Below are 16,935 nucleotides of genomic sequence, written 5' to 3'. Positions count from 1 at the left end.
AGCGGTGGCTTCCGGTATCGGGCTGCGGCTGCGGATGCGGGTCAAGGCCAAATCAATTCGCCCGCGGCGTCGGAAATGCTTACTGACAGAGTGTTGTTTGAAATCGCAATCGGAGTGAGTTGGATTGGCGTTTACTTTATTGCTTCTATAGCTAGCTAGTTAACCAGTGTGTGCACATTGTGTGTGTGTGGGTTGTGTGGCTTGCCAAAGATCAGACCTTGGAGAGGCCCTCCCAACGGTTCGGAACTGTGAGGAAGTAGCGATCCATGGCATCGATGAAGCGCTGCTTGTAGCGCTCCGGATTGACCACCGTGGGATCCTTGCCCTTGCCGCCCAGAATGCCCGAACCCTTGAGTATGGACTCCACTCTCTTGTCCAGGGTGAAGGTGCGAATGTAATCTGTAATGTAAACAGTTTTGAGTATGGCAACTAAAGCAGCTTATTGAGTTCTAAGAACTACCTATTATGCCTAAAACCAGAACGCTGTTTTTCTGGTCCAAGCCCACCAAAAGTGAGTAGTCCATGACAAGATTCTTTTCCAGAAAAGAGGAATCTCGCTGGATGGCATCCCGAAGCACAGTTTTACTATGCGACAAAACGTACAAAGGTTTCGACCAGGACACTGTAAAATATGAAGGTTTCATTTAAGAATTGTAAAGATTTGTGAAGCAAAACCACTTACTCTGCACTAGATTTTCATCCAGCAGGACAATTTCGCCTTGCTGGTTGCTGGGATCCACCAAGCGATTTCTCTCCGAGCCCTTCAAGTCGAACTTGTTCTCGATTTCGCAGCCATAAAACAGGTTCTCCATGACCATCACCGAACGATCCACAGTGGAGCTAAAGTTTAGAAGGTGTTTAGGGTTAATAACGCTAACTAACATATATGATTAGCAAATACCCACTCCTTTTTCTTCACGGTGACTTTGAAGACGCCAAAGATCTTGGCCAGCAATGTGGGCAGCTGCTGCTGCTGGCACTTTGCAATGTACTCAAAGTATTTCGGAGCGAATGGCTCAAAGATGGTCATGTCCTTGGAGTTCATTTCCTTGAGCACAAAGCGATCATCTGTTGGTTATAATGATTGATCAGCACTAGATTGCATATTGTAGGGCTCTTATATTTAAACTGAAACTTACCCAGCGTCTTGCAGAACCGCGATCCCGATTTGCCGCCCCTCGCCTCCCACTGGACACTTTTGCAAAGGCTTCGCGCCAAAGCGATCCTGGCCTCCTCCTCCAGACTCGATTCCTCGGTATCGATGTTCCGGGGAGCTCCAACATCGCTGGGCTTGCGCACCAGCTCCATTTCGGAGCCGGTGCGACTCTGTGAGATTCTTAGCTCCTCGCGCATCTTGCTCTTCTCCAGCCGGCGGTACAGGGACTTGTCCAGCTTGGGTGGCTTCAGGCTCTTGCATCGCATTGCATCGAACTCGCGGGCAAAGTAGATCTTGCACTGGAACTGGCAGCTGCTGTCCTGGAATGCCATCGTGATATGTGGACTTGGGGGCTGCTTGGTGCGCTCCTTGCCCTTCTCCTCGGACTCGGATGTGGCAGCTGGAGGAGGAGGAGGAGGAGGAGCAGAACCGGGCGCATTGGGAGCAGCACTGGTGTTGCTCGAAGTACGCGACAAACTGGGACTGGCATCCTCGGCATCGCTGAGGCTCTCGCCCAGCGGAACCTTCCGCTTCAGCTGGGGACTCGAATGGGCAGCAGAGGAGTTGGAGTTGGCCTCCATCTCATCCACTGCCTTTTGATAATCCGCCGAGGTCAGACTGTAGGCAATCACCGAACTCAGATCGGTTTCGCGAACGTGTATGGGAATGGCTCCCAGCGGAAGCGTCAGATGATCCTGGGCGGGAAAAGGTGACTGCAGTGGGTTGACCTGGTTGGCCGACGGCAGCAGCTGGGTGAGAATCTTCTTGATCGACTTCTTATCCGAATACACGTTCACGGTGGAGGCCAGCAGCTGGTCAATAGAGAATTTCTTCTCCGAAATCGATATACTTTGACTGCTGGCTGCTTGGCTTTCGGTATCCTCGCTTGGACACTCCAAGGCATCGCTAGAGCTGGTAGTCTTTGAGGAGTCCCCCGTTTGCACCTGCTCCGGCCTCAGTTCCTCCGTGCAGATGGTACCCGAGTCGATGTGATGCGCCTGCTTGGCAGTCAGCTTCTCGATCTCCTGCAGCCGCGGACCCCACAGCTCAATGCTCTCGGCCAGAGCCCTTCGGGCCATGGCAAGGGCATCGCTGGTGTCATACGAGGTGGCCCTGTTGTCCGTGAGCAGGGTGTGCACAATCTCGATCTTCTGCTTGAAGATGAACTGGTCGTGGGTGAGCATGGTCTTCAGTTGCTGCACCAGCGGTGAGTTCTCCTCCTCGGTGGCCAGGTCGGCAATGCGCTCGTGAATCCTGTTGTACACCTCGTGACCCCTCACCGAGAAGTTCTTGATCTCCTCCTGGGTCTGGGCGCTGGCAAAGGCTTTCGGAAGATCCAGCTGTAGACTCAACGAAGGCAGATCCGTTTCCCACACCTCAACGGGGGTGTACTGGAACTTGGCGCCCACGCCGCGAAAGCTAAAGTGGTGGACATAGTCCCGATGCAGAGAGTGCTCGCATGGACTGCCCGCTCCCTGCTGCTCCGCGTCCGCCGCAGGAGGACGTCGCTTGTAAGCGTGGCCATGGAAGCGCATCTCCAGGTACTTGGCCAGCGAAAGGCACTTTGCGGAATCGGCCAGCGGAATCGTGGGCGTCGTGGCATTGCATATGCTACACCAGGAGGTAAAGTATATTCTTTTCGGATCGGAACGCGTCGAGTCTTCGGTAAGGTAGACATGGACGCAGCCCAGCGAGTGGACATAGCGACGCACATGCCCCAACATGGGCAGATTGCAGGACGGACACATCGAGTTGAAGAGGCAGCAGTAGCGCTGGAGGAACTGCTCCAGCATTATGTCGTATTGCCCGTAGAACTTCATGTCCAGCAGCATGGGCAGCTTGCAGAAGGACGACACGCCCTTGGGATTGTAGTGGAAGCTGCAGAAGAGCACCGGCAGCCGCTGGTGGTTCTGCGGATCCAGGGCATCCCTGTACAGCTGCTCCTCGCTGATCTTCTGCGGCCGCTGTACGACCTCCGCGTTCTTTTTCTTCGGCCGCAGCACTGTGGGATAAATGAGTAGTGATAGTGATATGGATTCATAGATGGCTACGATTGTTTGCTTACTGGGAGCCTTGCCCTTGGGTATGCGACCGCCGAAGGAGCGGAACTCGGCCAGTTTGGACTGAATATCGCGACTGCTGGCCGGAGCCGTGATCTTCATCTGCACGAAATCAGAGGGCGGAAGTAGCTGCACCTGATTCTCCTTGTTCCCTGGCTCCGATTTGCCAGCTTCCGCATCGCCCTGGCTGTCTGGTCGCTCTAGGCCCGTGCGTGACCACTGCTTGGAGAAGTACAGCTCGGCGGGAAAGAGTTTGCGCAGCTTGCACTTTCGGCCCTGCTCTGTTTCCAAATAGGGAAGGGGAAAGGTCAGGAAGGGACTGACCGAGAGCAGCGTGGAACTGAGTGCTGTGCGGAATCGGTTGTCGTAGCGCGGTTCCACGGCCAGCGCCTCCACCACGGGTAAAGTAGACAGAGCCTCGGATTGGCTGGCACGCAGTGGATCCGTAAAATCGGACACATTCTCGCTGACAATGGTGGTGATCTTATCCTCCGACTTGCGCTCCACAATAGCAGGCCGTTTGGCTCGAAGTTCCGCCTCGGTTTCCGTTTTGGGACTGGTTTCCTTCGAGTCGAATATCGAAGGCTTGGGACTCAGTGGCTGGGCAAACTCATTAAGCAGGAAAGACATCTCCAAGCGCCAGTTGTAGCGAGCAAACAGAAGCGCAGATGCTACCCGCTTGACCCTGGTGAGTTCTGCATTGCTTCCTCCTCGCAGCAGACAGGTGTATCCCCGCGGATTGGTGAGCTTCTCGAAGAACATCAGCGTCTTGCCGTTGTAGTTGCGTATGTAGAAATCATTGCAGTAGCCCAGCTTGGGCATGGTTATATTCGATTCGATGGACGAGACAATGTCGCACTGCAAAGTGCGTGACAGACGTTCCATTACCGACAGTTTCACATCCAAGACCAGCGTTACGCCATACGATCTCAGCAGATCCTGGGCAATGCCAGCCACATTCTTGTGCACAAGCACCACGTTGGGTGTGAAGCTCATGATGCGGGCACAGACATTGCGCAAATACTCCTTTTCCTGCAGGAGAACCGTCTCAATGGTCACGAATTTGCCCTCAATGCGCTCGTAGACAATGGGACACTGCAGTAGGAGGATGCGGGGAAAGGGCACATGCGTGGCCATGTCCTTGTGGGCCACGTTCTTGGAGAAGGCCACGCCGTGCACAATCTTCGAGTCCTTGCGCCTGCCACCCGGCACCTTCTTGAAGTTCACATAGTTGCGGATGTCCATCAAATCGTTGGTGCAGTGCTCCGGCTTGAAGTGATTGGCTGCCGTGGAGCAGAGCATCTGGAGCACCTTGTCCCACTCCTGGTCCAGATTGTGGGCGCGCAACATCTGGGCCAGCAGCTGCTCCTCGTGCTCGCAGTACGATGCGAGCAGCTTCGAGGTGGCTGTGGTGAAGCAGCGATCGTTTTCCAGTTCGTTTTCCAGCTCCTTTTCCTTTTCCTCAGCCGACTGATCCATTGACTTGGGTGGCTGTGGCTCTGCGTGGGGAGCAGCCTCAAACTGCGGACTCATCGTACGCGATGTATCCGAGCTACTGCTCTTGGCGAACTTGTAGTGCAGCGTGGGATCGAATTCCATCTGCTCGGGATCCGGTACGATGGGCTCAAGGAATCCGGCAGCCAGCATGGCATTCAGTATGGCCACTGCCTGCACTTCATTCGCCGATTTGTTATTGCTGTTGAGGAACTCGATCAGACGCTGGCCACAGTTCTGGGCAGGCAGATCGCGCTGCATCTCCTCGTGCAGCGTGATCAGCGAGTTCGACTGCTGCAGGATGTTCTTGCGATCGTCAATGGACAGGGTGGTGTAGGTGGGATGCGAACTGAAGCGCTCCTCCTGGTAGCCCACGGAAGTCTTCCGGGAAAGCGGTGCCCTCAGCTGCTGCGGATGCTTTGCATGCGGCGTGCCACTGCTGTCTTGCACCTCCAGTTTGTTGCTCAAGTGCTGCTGCAGGGCCTGCAGATCCTGGCCCATTTCGGAGCTGGAGGACTTCAGGAAGGTGAGCACTATCTTGGAGCAGTAGTTGCACACCTTGAGGTCGCCATCGCAGCGGATGATCATGCCGGGCACCACCTGGTTGCAGCACTTGGAGCAGAAGATCTGACCGCACAGCCGACAGTGGTGCTTTCGCCGGAACGTGGAGAACTTCTGGGAGCAGTCGTAGCACTCCTTGGCCTTCGAGTCGGGCATCCAGAAGCGCTGCAGCTCTGTATCCTTATAGTTACGCAGATCCTGAAAAGAATTGTTGAGAAAATTAAAAAGTTAACAATGTTCAAAAAGTTTTGTAAATAAAAACAATTTAAGAATATTTAACTCTCATCCAAATAATAAATCATAAGATAACAATATTTGTTTGGTTTGATATGGTTCAAATTATCTCATTTGCTCAATGACAAGTTCATAGACTCTTGAAAGATATTTTCTTGATATTCATATTGTTTTATATGCTTCAACGTATCTCCTTTGTTCATATATTATTATTATGTAATGTAATTAAACTTATCTCTTAAATAAATAAATTTGTATAATGTAAATTATAAATTGAATTATATTCGTTTTGTTTTGTGTGGTTGAAATTATCTCTCTGGGACAGAACTATTTTTAAAGACATTAGTCAACATAAGCAAGTATTTAATAAAGCCTACAAACTTCCTATGAATCACTATCTCAGAATATTTTTTTGGTTTACCACTTTGGCTTTGAAGCGATAATGGGAACCTAACTTTCACTCACATTATTGTTTTTTGTAGCCACAATATTGCTGATGTGCTTGAGCACATTGGAAACGGTGCGGCCCTGATTCGCTTCGCTGGTTGGCATGGGCAGCGCCTCGATGCGCTCGCTGGCCTCCGAATCCTCGGCGGCGGTGTTGCTGGAGGTGCCTGTGCCCGTGCTCCGTGACTCACTGTTGCTCCTTATGCTGAGCGTGGTGGGTGGTTGCGGGCGGACAGAGCTCAAACTTGCAGTGTCCACATTGGCGACTTCACCAGTGGACCCCTGGGTTTCACTGAAGAACTGCGACTTGCCCACCACCTGGACGGCGGACTGCGAGGAGGCACTGGTGCTGCTGCTGCTTCCGCTGGATATGTCGTTGACGGTGTTGTAGCTCTGGTTATAGACATTCTGGATCTTGTTCACCACCCGGCCAAAAAGAGACTCCGGCTTATCCTCAAAGTTGCGGGCGAATTCGGTGAGTTTGGAGGGCGAGTGCAGGTGCTGGTGGTTCAGGCTGGTGCTCTGGTTGTTGTTGCTAGTCATGTTGACGGGGTGTTAGTAGTTGGGCCTGTGGCGCCAACAGCAGGCTGGTGGGCGAGGCGGTGGGGCTCCTCGCCCTTGGACTCGCGGTCCTTGGTTAGATAGAGGTGATGTTGAGCTGATCGATGAGGGCTGCGTCCGGTGCCAGTGAGCCCAAGGCCAGATCAGTCCACTTTTGTTCCTGTGGGAAGGCGAAACGACGAAACCCACGAAATAAGAGGTTGATTCCCGCAAATCCCATACAAATTGCTTACCTGCTCGCTGACAGTCAGGTGTGAATCACCGCCGTCGGCCTCCGGATCGGGTAGCTTTTCGCGTGGCACTAGAATCTGGTCGAAGGGCAGAACTTCCATGCGCCAAGCATTGTCTACAATGTCCAGCAGCAGATCATCGATCGGTGCCTGGGGCAGAACAAATATAGTGTATCTATAGTATCTCCAGGCAATGAGAACGAGAACAACGCCCCCGCAGCGCAATTACGTCACTCTGCGGCAGTACGACCAAATACTGGAGACACGGTATAGCTCGCGTATTTAAATTTATCACAATGGGGCGCCTTGATAAGTACGACTAATTGCTGTGAAGCGATAATTTAGCCACAGTCCCAGGCCAAGTTGTAGTAGTAGTTACTATCTTGTGAATGCCCCGATTCGCATTTAACAGGCTGTAAGTACTCACCTGGCTATCCATCACTTATGGAATAGTTTAATCTGAGATTGGCCAGCCTTCAACAGCTCGCCAATTGTTTGATTAGCCTCTTTTCGAGTGTTTTTGTAAACAATTGGCAAAGAATTGTGTTTTGTTAAACAAAACAGCTGTTTAGAGATGTAATGCCAGCGACTATTGCCATCGATAGCATCGTTTGGCCTACTTCGATTTGCGGCACTGCCTATCGAGCTGCTATCGATTTTAGCGCCGTTTTGAATTTGTTTGTTTCATTAAACAAATAAATAGCTGAAAAGTAAACAAAAAATCAAAACAACTGATTTGTATTAATCGATACTGTATTTATTGGCAATTAGCTTTTTGATAATTTGATAATCAATTTTTTAATGAAAGTGTTGCTTAAAAAGAGCAATAAATTGCTAACTTCTGAAGCCAAGTCCATTGAAATTGGTTTAATAGAAAACATAATATATACATAAATTTCAACATCTATTTTTGGCTCCGTTGAAGCTGATTTGCTCGTTCGTATTATTTTGGATTTCTTGGACATTTTTCCTTTAAAGGCATCTCACTTTTCGAACCCCATCTGAAATAAACAACAACTTAAGGTGAATGGATAACAAGGTTTTGAAAATTATATATATTTTAGATCAGCTTTATCGATTTTTTACGTTACCATAGCTCCAATATACGTATTATATTCGAATCATTATGTATTTTAACAGTTTTTTTAGTGGTTTGCTTTTGATCTTGTTGACTGTTCCATTGAACAACTGACTAGATGCAGCATAGCGCTCTCTAAAATCGCTTTTCAACGTCAGCTATGCCGACATCTTGCCAATTTACCAACAGATGTGAGGCTTTAACGATCAATCATACAAACATACAAAACTCCAACAATCGAGTTCGCACACAGTTCACCAAAAAATATTCTCACTAGCCCCGCACAAATAGTCTTCTATTACTCGCTTGTTGTCAATGGCTTTTATCAATGAAACGCTTGTTGTTTTGAAAAGCACTTAACAAGTTTTCTGTGAGCTCATGTGGACTGCTGGTTTTCTGGCTTGGAATGTTGGAATGGATTTTAAGACTACCGGACGATGGCAAGTGTAATCCGTCAGCGATGGAGACTAATTGGCAACTGATTCCGAAACCGAACGACGAGCTCAGCACCACACCTCGGCAATTGAAGAAGTTTCAATTAGCTGGCATTTGACACTCACACATGGAGGAAAAAAGGGGATTGCGGCCCGTTGCCAGCTCACGCACACCGTCGCAGAGTGGGGGTGATACCTGTACAGTGTACAGTGTATACCCGCCGACAGGTAGGCGAGACGCGCTGAGACACTGAGACGGAGCACCGCTTAAGCCGCTTTTTAGCGCAATGCCGTCTGCCCGGAATATTAATGAACTCCCTTTTGAGAAAAATATGAAATGAAATAAAATTTTGTTGCCAACAATAGCCATGTCCACGTCCGAGTCGTTGTCGCTGCCGTTTCGGAATTGGAATTGAAATTGGAATTTGTCGGTCCAAAAGCGGGACCCAAAAATGCATTGGCCATGATGGGTAGAATTCAGCGCCAAACACGGCGCATGCGCAGCCATATCTACTTCCGCTCAAAAGCATAGAAAGAGTTTTAGAAGATACAGAAGGAGTAAGTAAGGAACTGATCTCACCGGGACGATTACGCCGAAGCCACTCTCGAGGCTTCTGTGAACCATCTATAGGCATTACATTACAGATATTTATGCACGATTATACAAAACAGTCACGTGCCGGTCTTTTCTATATACCCACATATCAGCACAAATACTGGTCTGGGGACTTACACCTATATGCTTTGTATATATATGCTCCGACTGCTATTTACATATATGTGGGGATATAGAAAGGCAGTCGTCAGTGGCAAAGCAAAGCAAAGAATTCGATCCTTTGCTTTTGTCAGCTTTGGAAACTCATAACTTGAACATAGTTATTATTATTCATATGCACACGAATCACGTTCAAATGGCCATAAAGTCGGCAAAAGCAAACCCATTGACCACGATGGTCAAAGCTGAAACTTTAAAACCCCCTAGACATAACCACATCACCACTACTACGGGAGGCACAAATCTGAGGATACCGCCTAACAATTTCTCCCACTTCCATCTATGTATGTCCTATCCGCATCAATAAAATTAAATTTAATTAAATATTAGTATTCACAATCGGTGCTCTAACGGATGATGACCAATAGTTTCGTAACCAGGTAGTTTGAAGGCCCCTTATCTGGCGTTCGGCTTGCGCTTTCTAAAAAAAAAACTATCCATAGAACCAAAGAAATTAATTTTAATAAGTCATTTGGTATTTCAGGCACATATTGCATTTCTACGGGAAATGCTTTGACGATGATCGGTATTGGTAGGTGAAGAGGAAGTTGTTTTTATACAGGAACCAACTCTTAGAAATTTCAACGGGACAGGTTAAGCTACAATTTACGCTTGAGTTTACAAAATGTATACATAAATGTATATTCCTCAGAATCTAGTTTTAACTTTCATTAAAACGATTATTTTTTTTTACAAATTACAAATCTTTGTTCAAATTGTAAACTTAAAAAGTTAAAGCGGTATTTAAGTTTTCCAATGTATCACAAGAATGAAATATTGAATTAAAATAAGATGACCTATAAAGCACCCTTAAAGCACATCTGAAATGATTATTTAAATCACTTAACAATTTAATCTTAAAACACCTTTCTGGCCTTAAGTTTTACTAATTTATTAAAATCTTAGGTTGTAGAGATGTAAAATTAAATAATAAAGAAGGCAAATTTAAAATGATGTCCCAAATCATCTTTGCAAGAAAAATTCAAATTTGATAAATTAATCGATAGCTCTCCGGCTTTCGCTTCTTATCGATATTATTGTGGCGATGGATGGCATTAAGCTTTGTTCATCTCTAACTTGCAAATCTGCCAGAGATCGTGTTGTTGTTTTTGCAAATTTTAATCGAAATTCTGCCGGTATGAACTCGCCGCTTAAGCAAAGTTTTCATCCGCCTCTGCAGGGAAAGCCACATCCAATGGTGAGTTAACGACACCTACAGTATCCTTAGCTCGTCCTGATTTCCACAATTTCAGGCGGACTATCAAGCCATCAGGCACTCCGAATTGGAGCAACTCTTCGAAAAGAAGTTCCACTATCAAAAGCCACGAGGAATTGAGTCCTGGCAGTTGCCTTCACAGGATGGGGCACTTTTTAGCGAGTTCTACCAATTCGAGGCACTGCAGGGCCTCCGGGAGCAACTGAATGCTATGAAAAGCAGACTCAATGATTATGGGGTTCAGGAGTGGAGTGCTCACACCAACCGACGGGATCCTTCTGGCGAGGTTTCCTGGCGCCTGAAGAATGATACGAAGGCAGAGTTTGTCACCGTGGCCTGGTGCAAGTTCTTCGAATGCCTGCATCGCTACCCCTTGATCAAGACTCCTGTGGTCAACACCCTGCATCTTTGCGAGGCTCCTGGAGCATTTATTGCATCGCTAAACCACTACCTGCACAGTAAATACTCTCCAGCTGAGGTTAGTTAACAAGTAATCCCTGACAAAATCAGTAACTAAAGGCTTATTGCAGATTAAGTGGCGCTGGCGATCGACCACCTTGAATCCCTATTACGAGGGCAATGCTTTGAACCACATGATCAGCGATGACAGGTTCATATTCCACACGCTGGGCAACTGGCTCTTTCACAAGGATCTCACCGGAAACCTCCTGGATGTGGCCAATATTGATCATCTGGCGGAACGCTGCGCGGATGTATTCCAGGGTCAAGTGGATCTGGTCACCGCCGATGGCTCGATTGATTGTGCTGCCCAGCCGGATTGCCAAGAGGAGATTGTGGTTCGCCTGTTCTGTGCCGAAGTACTGAGCGCCTTAAAGATACTCACAGCGGGAGGCAGCTTCCTGGTGAAGATGTTCACGCTCTTCGAGGCCTGCAGTGTGTCACTACTCTACATGCTTAATTGCATCTTCGAGCATGTCCACATCTTTAAGCCCGCCACATCCAAGCGGGGAAACTCTGAAGTATATGTCATCTGTCTGAATTACCAGAAGGATACTCCCGGCTTGCCCCGTTTACTGAAAGAGATGCAATCCAAGCTTGCTCAGCCCAATGACACCATGGTAATGCCACTCTTTGCCAGATCTCAGATTCCCCAAGACTTCCTGATGCAGCACGAGATTGCTTGCCGGCTGTACATGAAGCTGCAGTCGGATGCCATCGAGGGAAGCATCTATGCCTACGAGTCCAATGATCGCCATTATCTGAGACACCTCCACCACCTGCGAGGGCTCGTTTCGAGCACCTATTACAGTCGCTATAAAGTGAAACCTCTGGAGGATAGTCTCTGCATCGTGGACAAAAAGGCGACTAGCAAGGCCCTGGGCTTTTCTGTACCCGTTTACGGCGGATCCTACACAGAACGAGAGAACTTGAAACACGGTGATCTGCTCAAGCAGATATACTGCCTGCGCCGGGAATTTAACCAATTGGAAAAGTGTCCCAGTGGCAGGCCAATTGCTTCGTACGTTAAGGATAGAGTGGGAACCCTGAAGCTTAGTGTTTCCAGAGGAGCTCCAGTCCAGCAGCTGCAGAGCAGCATGTTTGCCTCGGAGCCCATACTTATACTGCGCCTTCGCATCCTGGACACCTTTGATCTCGATCCGGTTTGGCAGTCTGCGCCCAAGTGTCAGTTGGATAGCAAGACAATAAACTACTTGCCACCCGCGGAAAATGAAAGCTTCCACTCCGCTCAGCGACGCTTTTTCATAGATCTCCTAAAAGCAGTCCAAGAACTGCAGCCTCAGAGCATTATCTTCCACAAGTTCCTGTTCCTCACCCACTATTCCGCCTCCCTGCTGCTGTTCCTCATGGAAACCATTTACCAGGACTGCAGTTTCGAGTGCAATCAATCGCAAACCCTCTCATTGACTTCACTTAAATCAGCAGCGGGAAATGAGATAGAAAATGTGCTGCAGGAACTCCAAAAAGATGAGCAGACGGGAATGGCTATCCACAGTTTGCTCGATATCAAGGAGCTGCAGAAGAACAAATTCAGCAACGCCCTCATCCAGCACAACAACAATGTGCTGCTGACCTGTTTCCGCGGCATGTTGGGCGAGGAATCCTTTCCCATGCCTGTGGTTTCTACAGCCAACTCGAAGGTGTCCACAATCCAAGACCCAGCGGCTGTGTTTTAACATAACGAACATGTATTTCTCACTTGCATAAAATTACAGTGCTACTTTTACAAAACTAGGTACTCAGCCGAGGAAATACGCTTACATGTTTTCTGAGGGATCGAAAATGGAAATTAAATAACTAACTGAAAATCACAAGACTAAGGGGTCGACGAGGGTGTACATGGATTCTCCTCCACCTTCGCCCATCCGCTAGTCCGCTGGACGCTTTTCGCTATGCTTCTTGGTGTAGTCCTCGGCGTTCTTCACAAACTTCTTGCGATCCTTAAGGAACTCCTCAGCCAGCTCCGCCCGCAGCGGATGCTCCGGCTCGGGGTCATTGATCAGGTCCACCAGGGCCTGCACCACCTGGTCGGTGCGCGTGGCCGGCTTCCAGTTCTCCGTGCTGATGATGGGCAGACACACCTGCCCCTTCTCGTCGATGTTGGGATGATAGATCCGCGTCTTGAAGTTGATCTTGGGCGGCTTGAAGGGGTACTCCGCCGGGAAGTTGATCTCGATGCGGAAGGCGCCCTTGTTGTACGGCGGATTGTCCGGCACAATCAATCCCGTCCAGCGCAGCAGGTTGTCATCGTCCGCCTTGATGTCCCTAAAAGCCTTCAGTGTGTTCTCCTGCAAGTCGCTTAATTCTTTTCGCAGGCGACGCGGCGCAGTCATTGTGACTTTCCTCTCTCTGTGTGTGTGTGTGTGTGTTTGTTTGTGTGGGTGAGTCTGCGTTTGTGTAGGTGGCTGTATGTGCGATTGGGGGTGCTGGTGCTTCTTTTGTTTGCCCTTGTGAGTGAGCTGCAAATCGATGGTATTCGAAATACGGATGAGTAATGGCCCCCCGGTGCTCCAGTTGAGGCGTGTGTCACCTTTAATGTCTGCACTGGCCCCACGAAATCCACACGTACATAAGCTGCGCGAAATTCACTTAGAGGTGGAGAAACATCGATGCCAGCATCGATGTTTTCGAAGTATCGGTTTTATCGATGTTTTGCGGGTCAACATTGCAGTTTTTCCATCTCTGCTCGCTTACCCTCTGCCGCAGTGCTGCCCACGCAGCACTCGTTAGGAAAACGATTTTCTACCATTAAAATGTTAGGAAAACGACGAAATCCACTGAAAAATGGTTCAACCGAAAATCCCCCAACTGGCGTTAGGGTATTTTCAGGCAGCTCACAATAGCGCAGCAATCGCATTACACCAGCCAACACAGATCTTTTCGAAGCTTTCGAACTTTACTTCGCTATTTATTCACTTTTAATGTCTGACATTTAAATAGTTAACTTGTTTTCATTAAATACATTTAAATATGTACAACTATTAATCATAACCCACTGTGATTCTTAATAAATAACAACCATAATATAAGCAAAGCGATTTCATAGATTGAGAAACAGTGGAAAATTATGGATCTGGCGGAGAACGAAGCTAAGGCGAAGCAACTTTTAGAGAAAAAATCAGTCTCGATGGCTTGAAGTCAACGACTAGTCCGATCCGTTAAAATGATCTTTAAAATTAATGTTAGCGATCTATAGCAATTTTTGCAACCGATAAGAAACAGCAGTGGCGGCAACCCTGTCGATAGGCCACCGTTTCATCGAACTGCCATCACTATCGCTGACTGCAACACGTGCGCCGCGTTAGTTTTGTTTTTCCCTCAAAATGACTAAAAAAATACATCTAAAGCGCAAGGGAAAGGAGGCGGAGCCCACAAATGAAGTAGCCACCACTTCGGAGGCCTCCGAAAACGAGGAAGAGGAGGTAAGACCGCCCCTTCGACAAGCGAAAAAAAGTCAGTCACATATCACATGCATTTGTGTTTTTGGTTCTTAAGGACTTGATGCAGGCCGTTAAGGATCCAGGAGAGGACTCCACCGACGACGAGGGCATAGACCAGGAGTACCACTCGGACTCCAGCGAGGAACTGGAATTTGAGAGCGACGAGGAGGGCAACTACTTGGGCAGGAAACAATCCTCATCAGCAGAGGATGATGATGATGAAGAGCAGAGCAGCGACGAAGAGGAGGACGAATCGGCGGATTCGGAAGACAAGGATGAAGTATCTGCCAGCACATCCAAGAAAATCCAATCCGAGGAGAAGCCCAGCAGCAGCACCAGCAGTGGCGCCACAAAGAAAGGTGCCGCCACAAAGGAACTGCCCAAAAAGGAATCCCAATCCAAACCGGAATACCAAGATTCGGACACCTCCGACGAGGAGGACATACGCAACACAGTGGGCAACATACCCATGCACTGGTACGACGAGTACAAACACATTGGCTACGACTGGGATGCCAAGAAGATTGTGAAGCCGCCGCAGGGCGATCAAATCGACGAGTTCCTGCGCAAGATCGAGGACCCGGATTTCTGGCGCACCGTCAAGGATCCGCTGACCGGCCAGGATGTTCGCCTAACCGACGAGGACATTGCCCTGATCAAACGCATCGTTTCGGGCCGCATTCCCAACAAGGATCACGAGGAGTACGAGCCCTGGATCGAGTGGTTCACCTCGGAGGTGGAGAAGATGCCCATCAAGAACGTGCCCGACCACAAGCGCTCCTTCCTGCCCTCCGTGTCCGAGAAGAAGCGCGTCTCGCGCATGGTACACGCCCTTAAGATGGGCTGGATGAAGACCACCGAGGAGGTGCAGCGCGAGAAACAGGCCAAGCGCGGTCCCAAATTCTACATGCTGTGGGAGACGGACACTGCGCGAGAGCACATGCGACGCATCCACGATCCCGTATCGGCGCCCAAACGAGACCTGCCCGGTCACGCAGAGTCCTACAATCCACCGCCCGAGTACCTCTTCGATGCCAAGGAGACCAAGGAGTGGCTCAAGCTCAAGGACGAGCCCCACAAGCGCAAGCTGCACTTTATGCCCCAGAAGTTCAAGTCGCTGCGCGAGGTGCCCGCCTACTCGAGGTACCTGCGCGAGCGCTTCCTGCGCTGCCTCGATCTTTACCTGTGTCCGCGTGCCAAGCGCGTCAAGCTGAACATCGACGCCGAGTACCTCATCCCCAAGCTGCCTTCGCCGCGTGACCTGCAGCCCTTCCCCACGGTGGAGAGCATGGTTTACCGCGGCCACTCCGACCTGGTGCGGTCTGTTAGCGTGGAGCCTAAGGGCGAGTACCTTGTCTCCGGATCTGATGACAAAACCGTCAAGAGTGAGTTACTTTATCTCTTTTTATACTCTTGCAGTGTCTGAAGCTTTTCACATAGTGAGGGCGACATTTCCGACCCTATAAAATATATGGCTAAAATAAATTCTAAGTGGTCTTAACTACAGTTTTGTACAAAATATAATTCCATGTAATCTATTCTATTGTATACTAACCGATACTTATATTTTATAATTTCTCTCTGCAGTTTGGGAAATCGCCACTGGCCGTTGCATCCGGACAATCGAAACCGACGAAGTGGTGCGCTGCGTGGCTTGGTGTCCAAATCCCAAGCTATCTATTATAGCCGTTGCCACCGGCAACCGATTGCTGCTTGTCAATCCCAAAGTGGGCGACAAGGTGCTGGTGAAGAAGACCGACGATCTGCTGGCCGAGGCGCCCAGTCAGGATGTGATTGAGAGTGAGCGCATCAAGACGGCGGTGCAGTGGTCCAATGCCGAGGCCGACGAGCAGGAGAAGGGCGTCCGGGTGGTGATCACCCACTTCAAACCCATTCGCCAGGTTACCTGGCACGGACGTGGCGACTATCTGGCCACTGTGATGCCCGAGGGAGCCAATCGCTCGGCTCTGATCCATCAGCTGTCCAAGCGTCGCTCACAGATTCCGTTCTCCAAGAGCAAGGGTCTCATCCAGTTTGTGCTCTTCCATCCGGTGAAGCCATGCTTCTTTGTGGCGGTAACTAGAATTTATCTAATTTTTGTTTTTGTTTGTATACTAATTTTAACTTTTTGGACAGACGCAACACAACATTCGCATCTATGACTTGGTCAAACAGGAGCTGGTCAAGAAACTGCTGACCAACTCGAAGTGGATATCGGGCATGTCCATCCATCCCAAGGGCGACAATCTGCTGGTGTCCACCTACGACAAAAAGATGCTCTGGTTTGACCTGGATCTGTCCACTAAGCCCTACCAGACCATGCGACTCCATCGGAATGCTGTCCGCAGTGTGGCCTTCCACCTCCGCTATCCGCTGTTTGCTTCTGGCAGCGATGACCAGGCTGTGATCGTCTCCCACGGCATGGTCTATAAGTAAGTGGCTTTTAAATCACTGCACCCCTTCTCTGTTACTTATTTCCATATCCAATTTCAGTGACCTGCTGCAGAACCCCTTGATTGTTCCCCTGAAAAAGCTGCAGACTCACGAGAAGCGGGATGAGTTCGGCGTACTGGATGTCAACTGGCATCCGGTGCAGCCATGGGTCTTCTCCACGGGCGCCGACTGTACCATCCGACTATACACGTAAATTAGGTATGGTAGTTGTGTTGGTTTCCGAAAGTTTTGTGAAATTTCTATAGTGAATAAATACTTATATTAATTTTTAACTAAAGGAAAGTATTTGTTTCTACATGGTATAAGCTTTTTAAA

At 49.1% G+C, this 16,935-nt stretch overlaps 5 protein-coding genes across 5 annotated transcripts; 2 read left to right on the top strand and 3 right to left on the bottom strand.

Annotated features, from left to right (window-relative positions):
- Positions 1-119: 119 nt before the first annotated feature.
- LOC108144540 (putative 1-phosphatidylinositol 3-phosphate 5-kinase) lies at positions 120-6,495 on the bottom strand. The gene is made up of 7 exons (XM_017269511.2): positions 5,971-6,495; positions 3,222-5,469; positions 1,140-3,158; positions 906-1,068; positions 683-840; positions 461-622; positions 120-399 (listed from the first exon to the last, which is right to left on the bottom strand). The coding sequence occupies exons 1-7, from the start codon at positions 6,493-6,495 to the stop codon at positions 212-214; spliced, it is 5,463 nt and encodes a 1,820-aa protein (XP_017125000.1). The 3' UTR covers positions 120-211.
- A 62-nt stretch (positions 6,496-6,557) lies between these two features.
- On the bottom strand, positions 6,558-7,324 carry LOC108144541 (anaphase-promoting complex subunit 13). Its single transcript, XM_017269512.2, has 3 exons — positions 7,171-7,324; positions 6,747-6,893; positions 6,558-6,673 (listed from the first exon to the last, which is right to left on the bottom strand). Exons 1-3 carry the CDS (start codon positions 7,180-7,182, stop codon positions 6,590-6,592), a joined length of 243 nt encoding a protein of 80 aa, XP_017125001.1. The 5' UTR covers positions 7,183-7,324; the 3' UTR covers positions 6,558-6,589.
- Positions 7,325-10,095: 2,771 nt separating this feature from the next.
- Positions 10,096-12,460, top strand: LOC108144758 (cap-specific mRNA (nucleoside-2'-O-)-methyltransferase 2). Its single transcript, XM_017269863.2, has 3 exons — positions 10,096-10,228; positions 10,284-10,724; positions 10,777-12,460. Exons 1-3 carry the CDS (start codon positions 10,169-10,171, stop codon positions 12,400-12,402), a joined length of 2,127 nt encoding a protein of 708 aa, XP_017125352.1. The 5' UTR covers positions 10,096-10,168; the 3' UTR covers positions 12,403-12,460.
- Positions 12,393-13,360, bottom strand: LOC108144759 (ubiquitin-conjugating enzyme E2-18 kDa). The gene is made up of 2 exons (XM_017269864.2): positions 13,257-13,360; positions 12,393-13,185 (listed from the first exon to the last, which is right to left on the bottom strand). Exon 2 carries the CDS (start codon positions 13,057-13,059, stop codon positions 12,595-12,597), a length of 465 nt encoding a protein of 154 aa, XP_017125353.1. The 5' UTR covers positions 13,060-13,185; positions 13,257-13,360; the 3' UTR covers positions 12,393-12,594.
- Positions 13,361-13,981: 621 nt separating this feature from the next.
- LOC108144799 (ribosome biogenesis protein BOP1 homolog) lies at positions 13,982-16,897 on the top strand. The gene is made up of 5 exons (XM_017269919.2): positions 13,982-14,148; positions 14,222-15,551; positions 15,754-16,241; positions 16,303-16,598; positions 16,660-16,897. The coding sequence occupies exons 1-5, from the start codon at positions 14,050-14,052 to the stop codon at positions 16,811-16,813; spliced, it is 2,367 nt and encodes a 788-aa protein (XP_017125408.1). The 5' UTR covers positions 13,982-14,049; the 3' UTR covers positions 16,814-16,897.
- Positions 16,898-16,935: the final 38 nt, after the last annotated feature.

Source organism: Drosophila elegans, unplaced genomic scaffold (assembly GCF_018152505.1).
Source record: "Drosophila elegans isolate 14027-0461.03 unplaced genomic scaffold, ASM1815250v1 contig_183, whole genome shotgun sequence".
Lineage (NCBI taxonomy): Eukaryota > Metazoa > Arthropoda > Insecta > Diptera > Drosophilidae > Drosophila > Drosophila elegans.
Note: the sequence above shows the minus strand (reverse complement) of the source record. Positions and strands in the feature narration are given on the sequence as shown.

What these genes read in the sequence shown, in the direction of transcription:
- LOC108144540 (XM_017269511.2), bottom strand. Translation starts at nt 6,495, where the DNA reads ATGACTAGCAACAACAACCAGAGCACCAGCCTGAACCACCAGCACCTG. An exon ending in GTCACCGTGAAGAAAAAGGA is followed by an intron (nt 841 to 905) that starts GTGGGTATTTGC and finishes TCTAAACTTTAG; the next exon opens with CTCCACTGTGGATCGTTCGG. An exon ending in TCTGGTTTTAGGCATAATAG is followed by an intron (nt 400 to 460) that starts GTAGTTCTTAGA and finishes TTTACATTACAG; the next exon opens with ATTACATTCGCACCTTCACC.
- LOC108144541 (XM_017269512.2), bottom strand. An exon ending in ACCTGACTGTCAGCGAGCAG is followed by an intron (nt 6,674 to 6,746) that starts GTAAGCAATTTG and finishes GCCTTCCCACAG; the next exon opens with GAACAAAAGTGGACTGATCT.
- LOC108144758 (XM_017269863.2), top strand. Translation starts at nt 10,169, where the DNA reads ATGAACTCGCCGCTTAAGCAAAGTTTTCATCCGCCTCTGCAGGGAAAG. An exon ending in AGGGAAAGCCACATCCAATG is followed by an intron (nt 10,229 to 10,283) that starts GTGAGTTAACGA and finishes CCACAATTTCAG; the next exon opens with GCGGACTATCAAGCCATCAG. An exon ending in GTAAATACTCTCCAGCTGAG is followed by an intron (nt 10,725 to 10,776) that starts GTTAGTTAACAA and finishes GGCTTATTGCAG; the next exon opens with ATTAAGTGGCGCTGGCGATC.
- LOC108144799 (XM_017269919.2), top strand. Translation starts at nt 14,050, where the DNA reads ATGACTAAAAAAATACATCTAAAGCGCAAGGGAAAGGAGGCGGAGCCC. An exon ending in CCGAAAACGAGGAAGAGGAG is followed by an intron (nt 14,149 to 14,221) that starts GTAAGACCGCCC and finishes TTGGTTCTTAAG; the next exon opens with GACTTGATGCAGGCCGTTAA. An exon ending in TCCCACGGCATGGTCTATAA is followed by an intron (nt 16,599 to 16,659) that starts GTAAGTGGCTTT and finishes ATCCAATTTCAG; the next exon opens with TGACCTGCTGCAGAACCCCT.
- LOC108144759 (XM_017269864.2), bottom strand. Translation starts at nt 13,059, where the DNA reads ATGACTGCGCCGCGTCGCCTGCGAAAAGAATTAAGCGACTTGCAGGAG.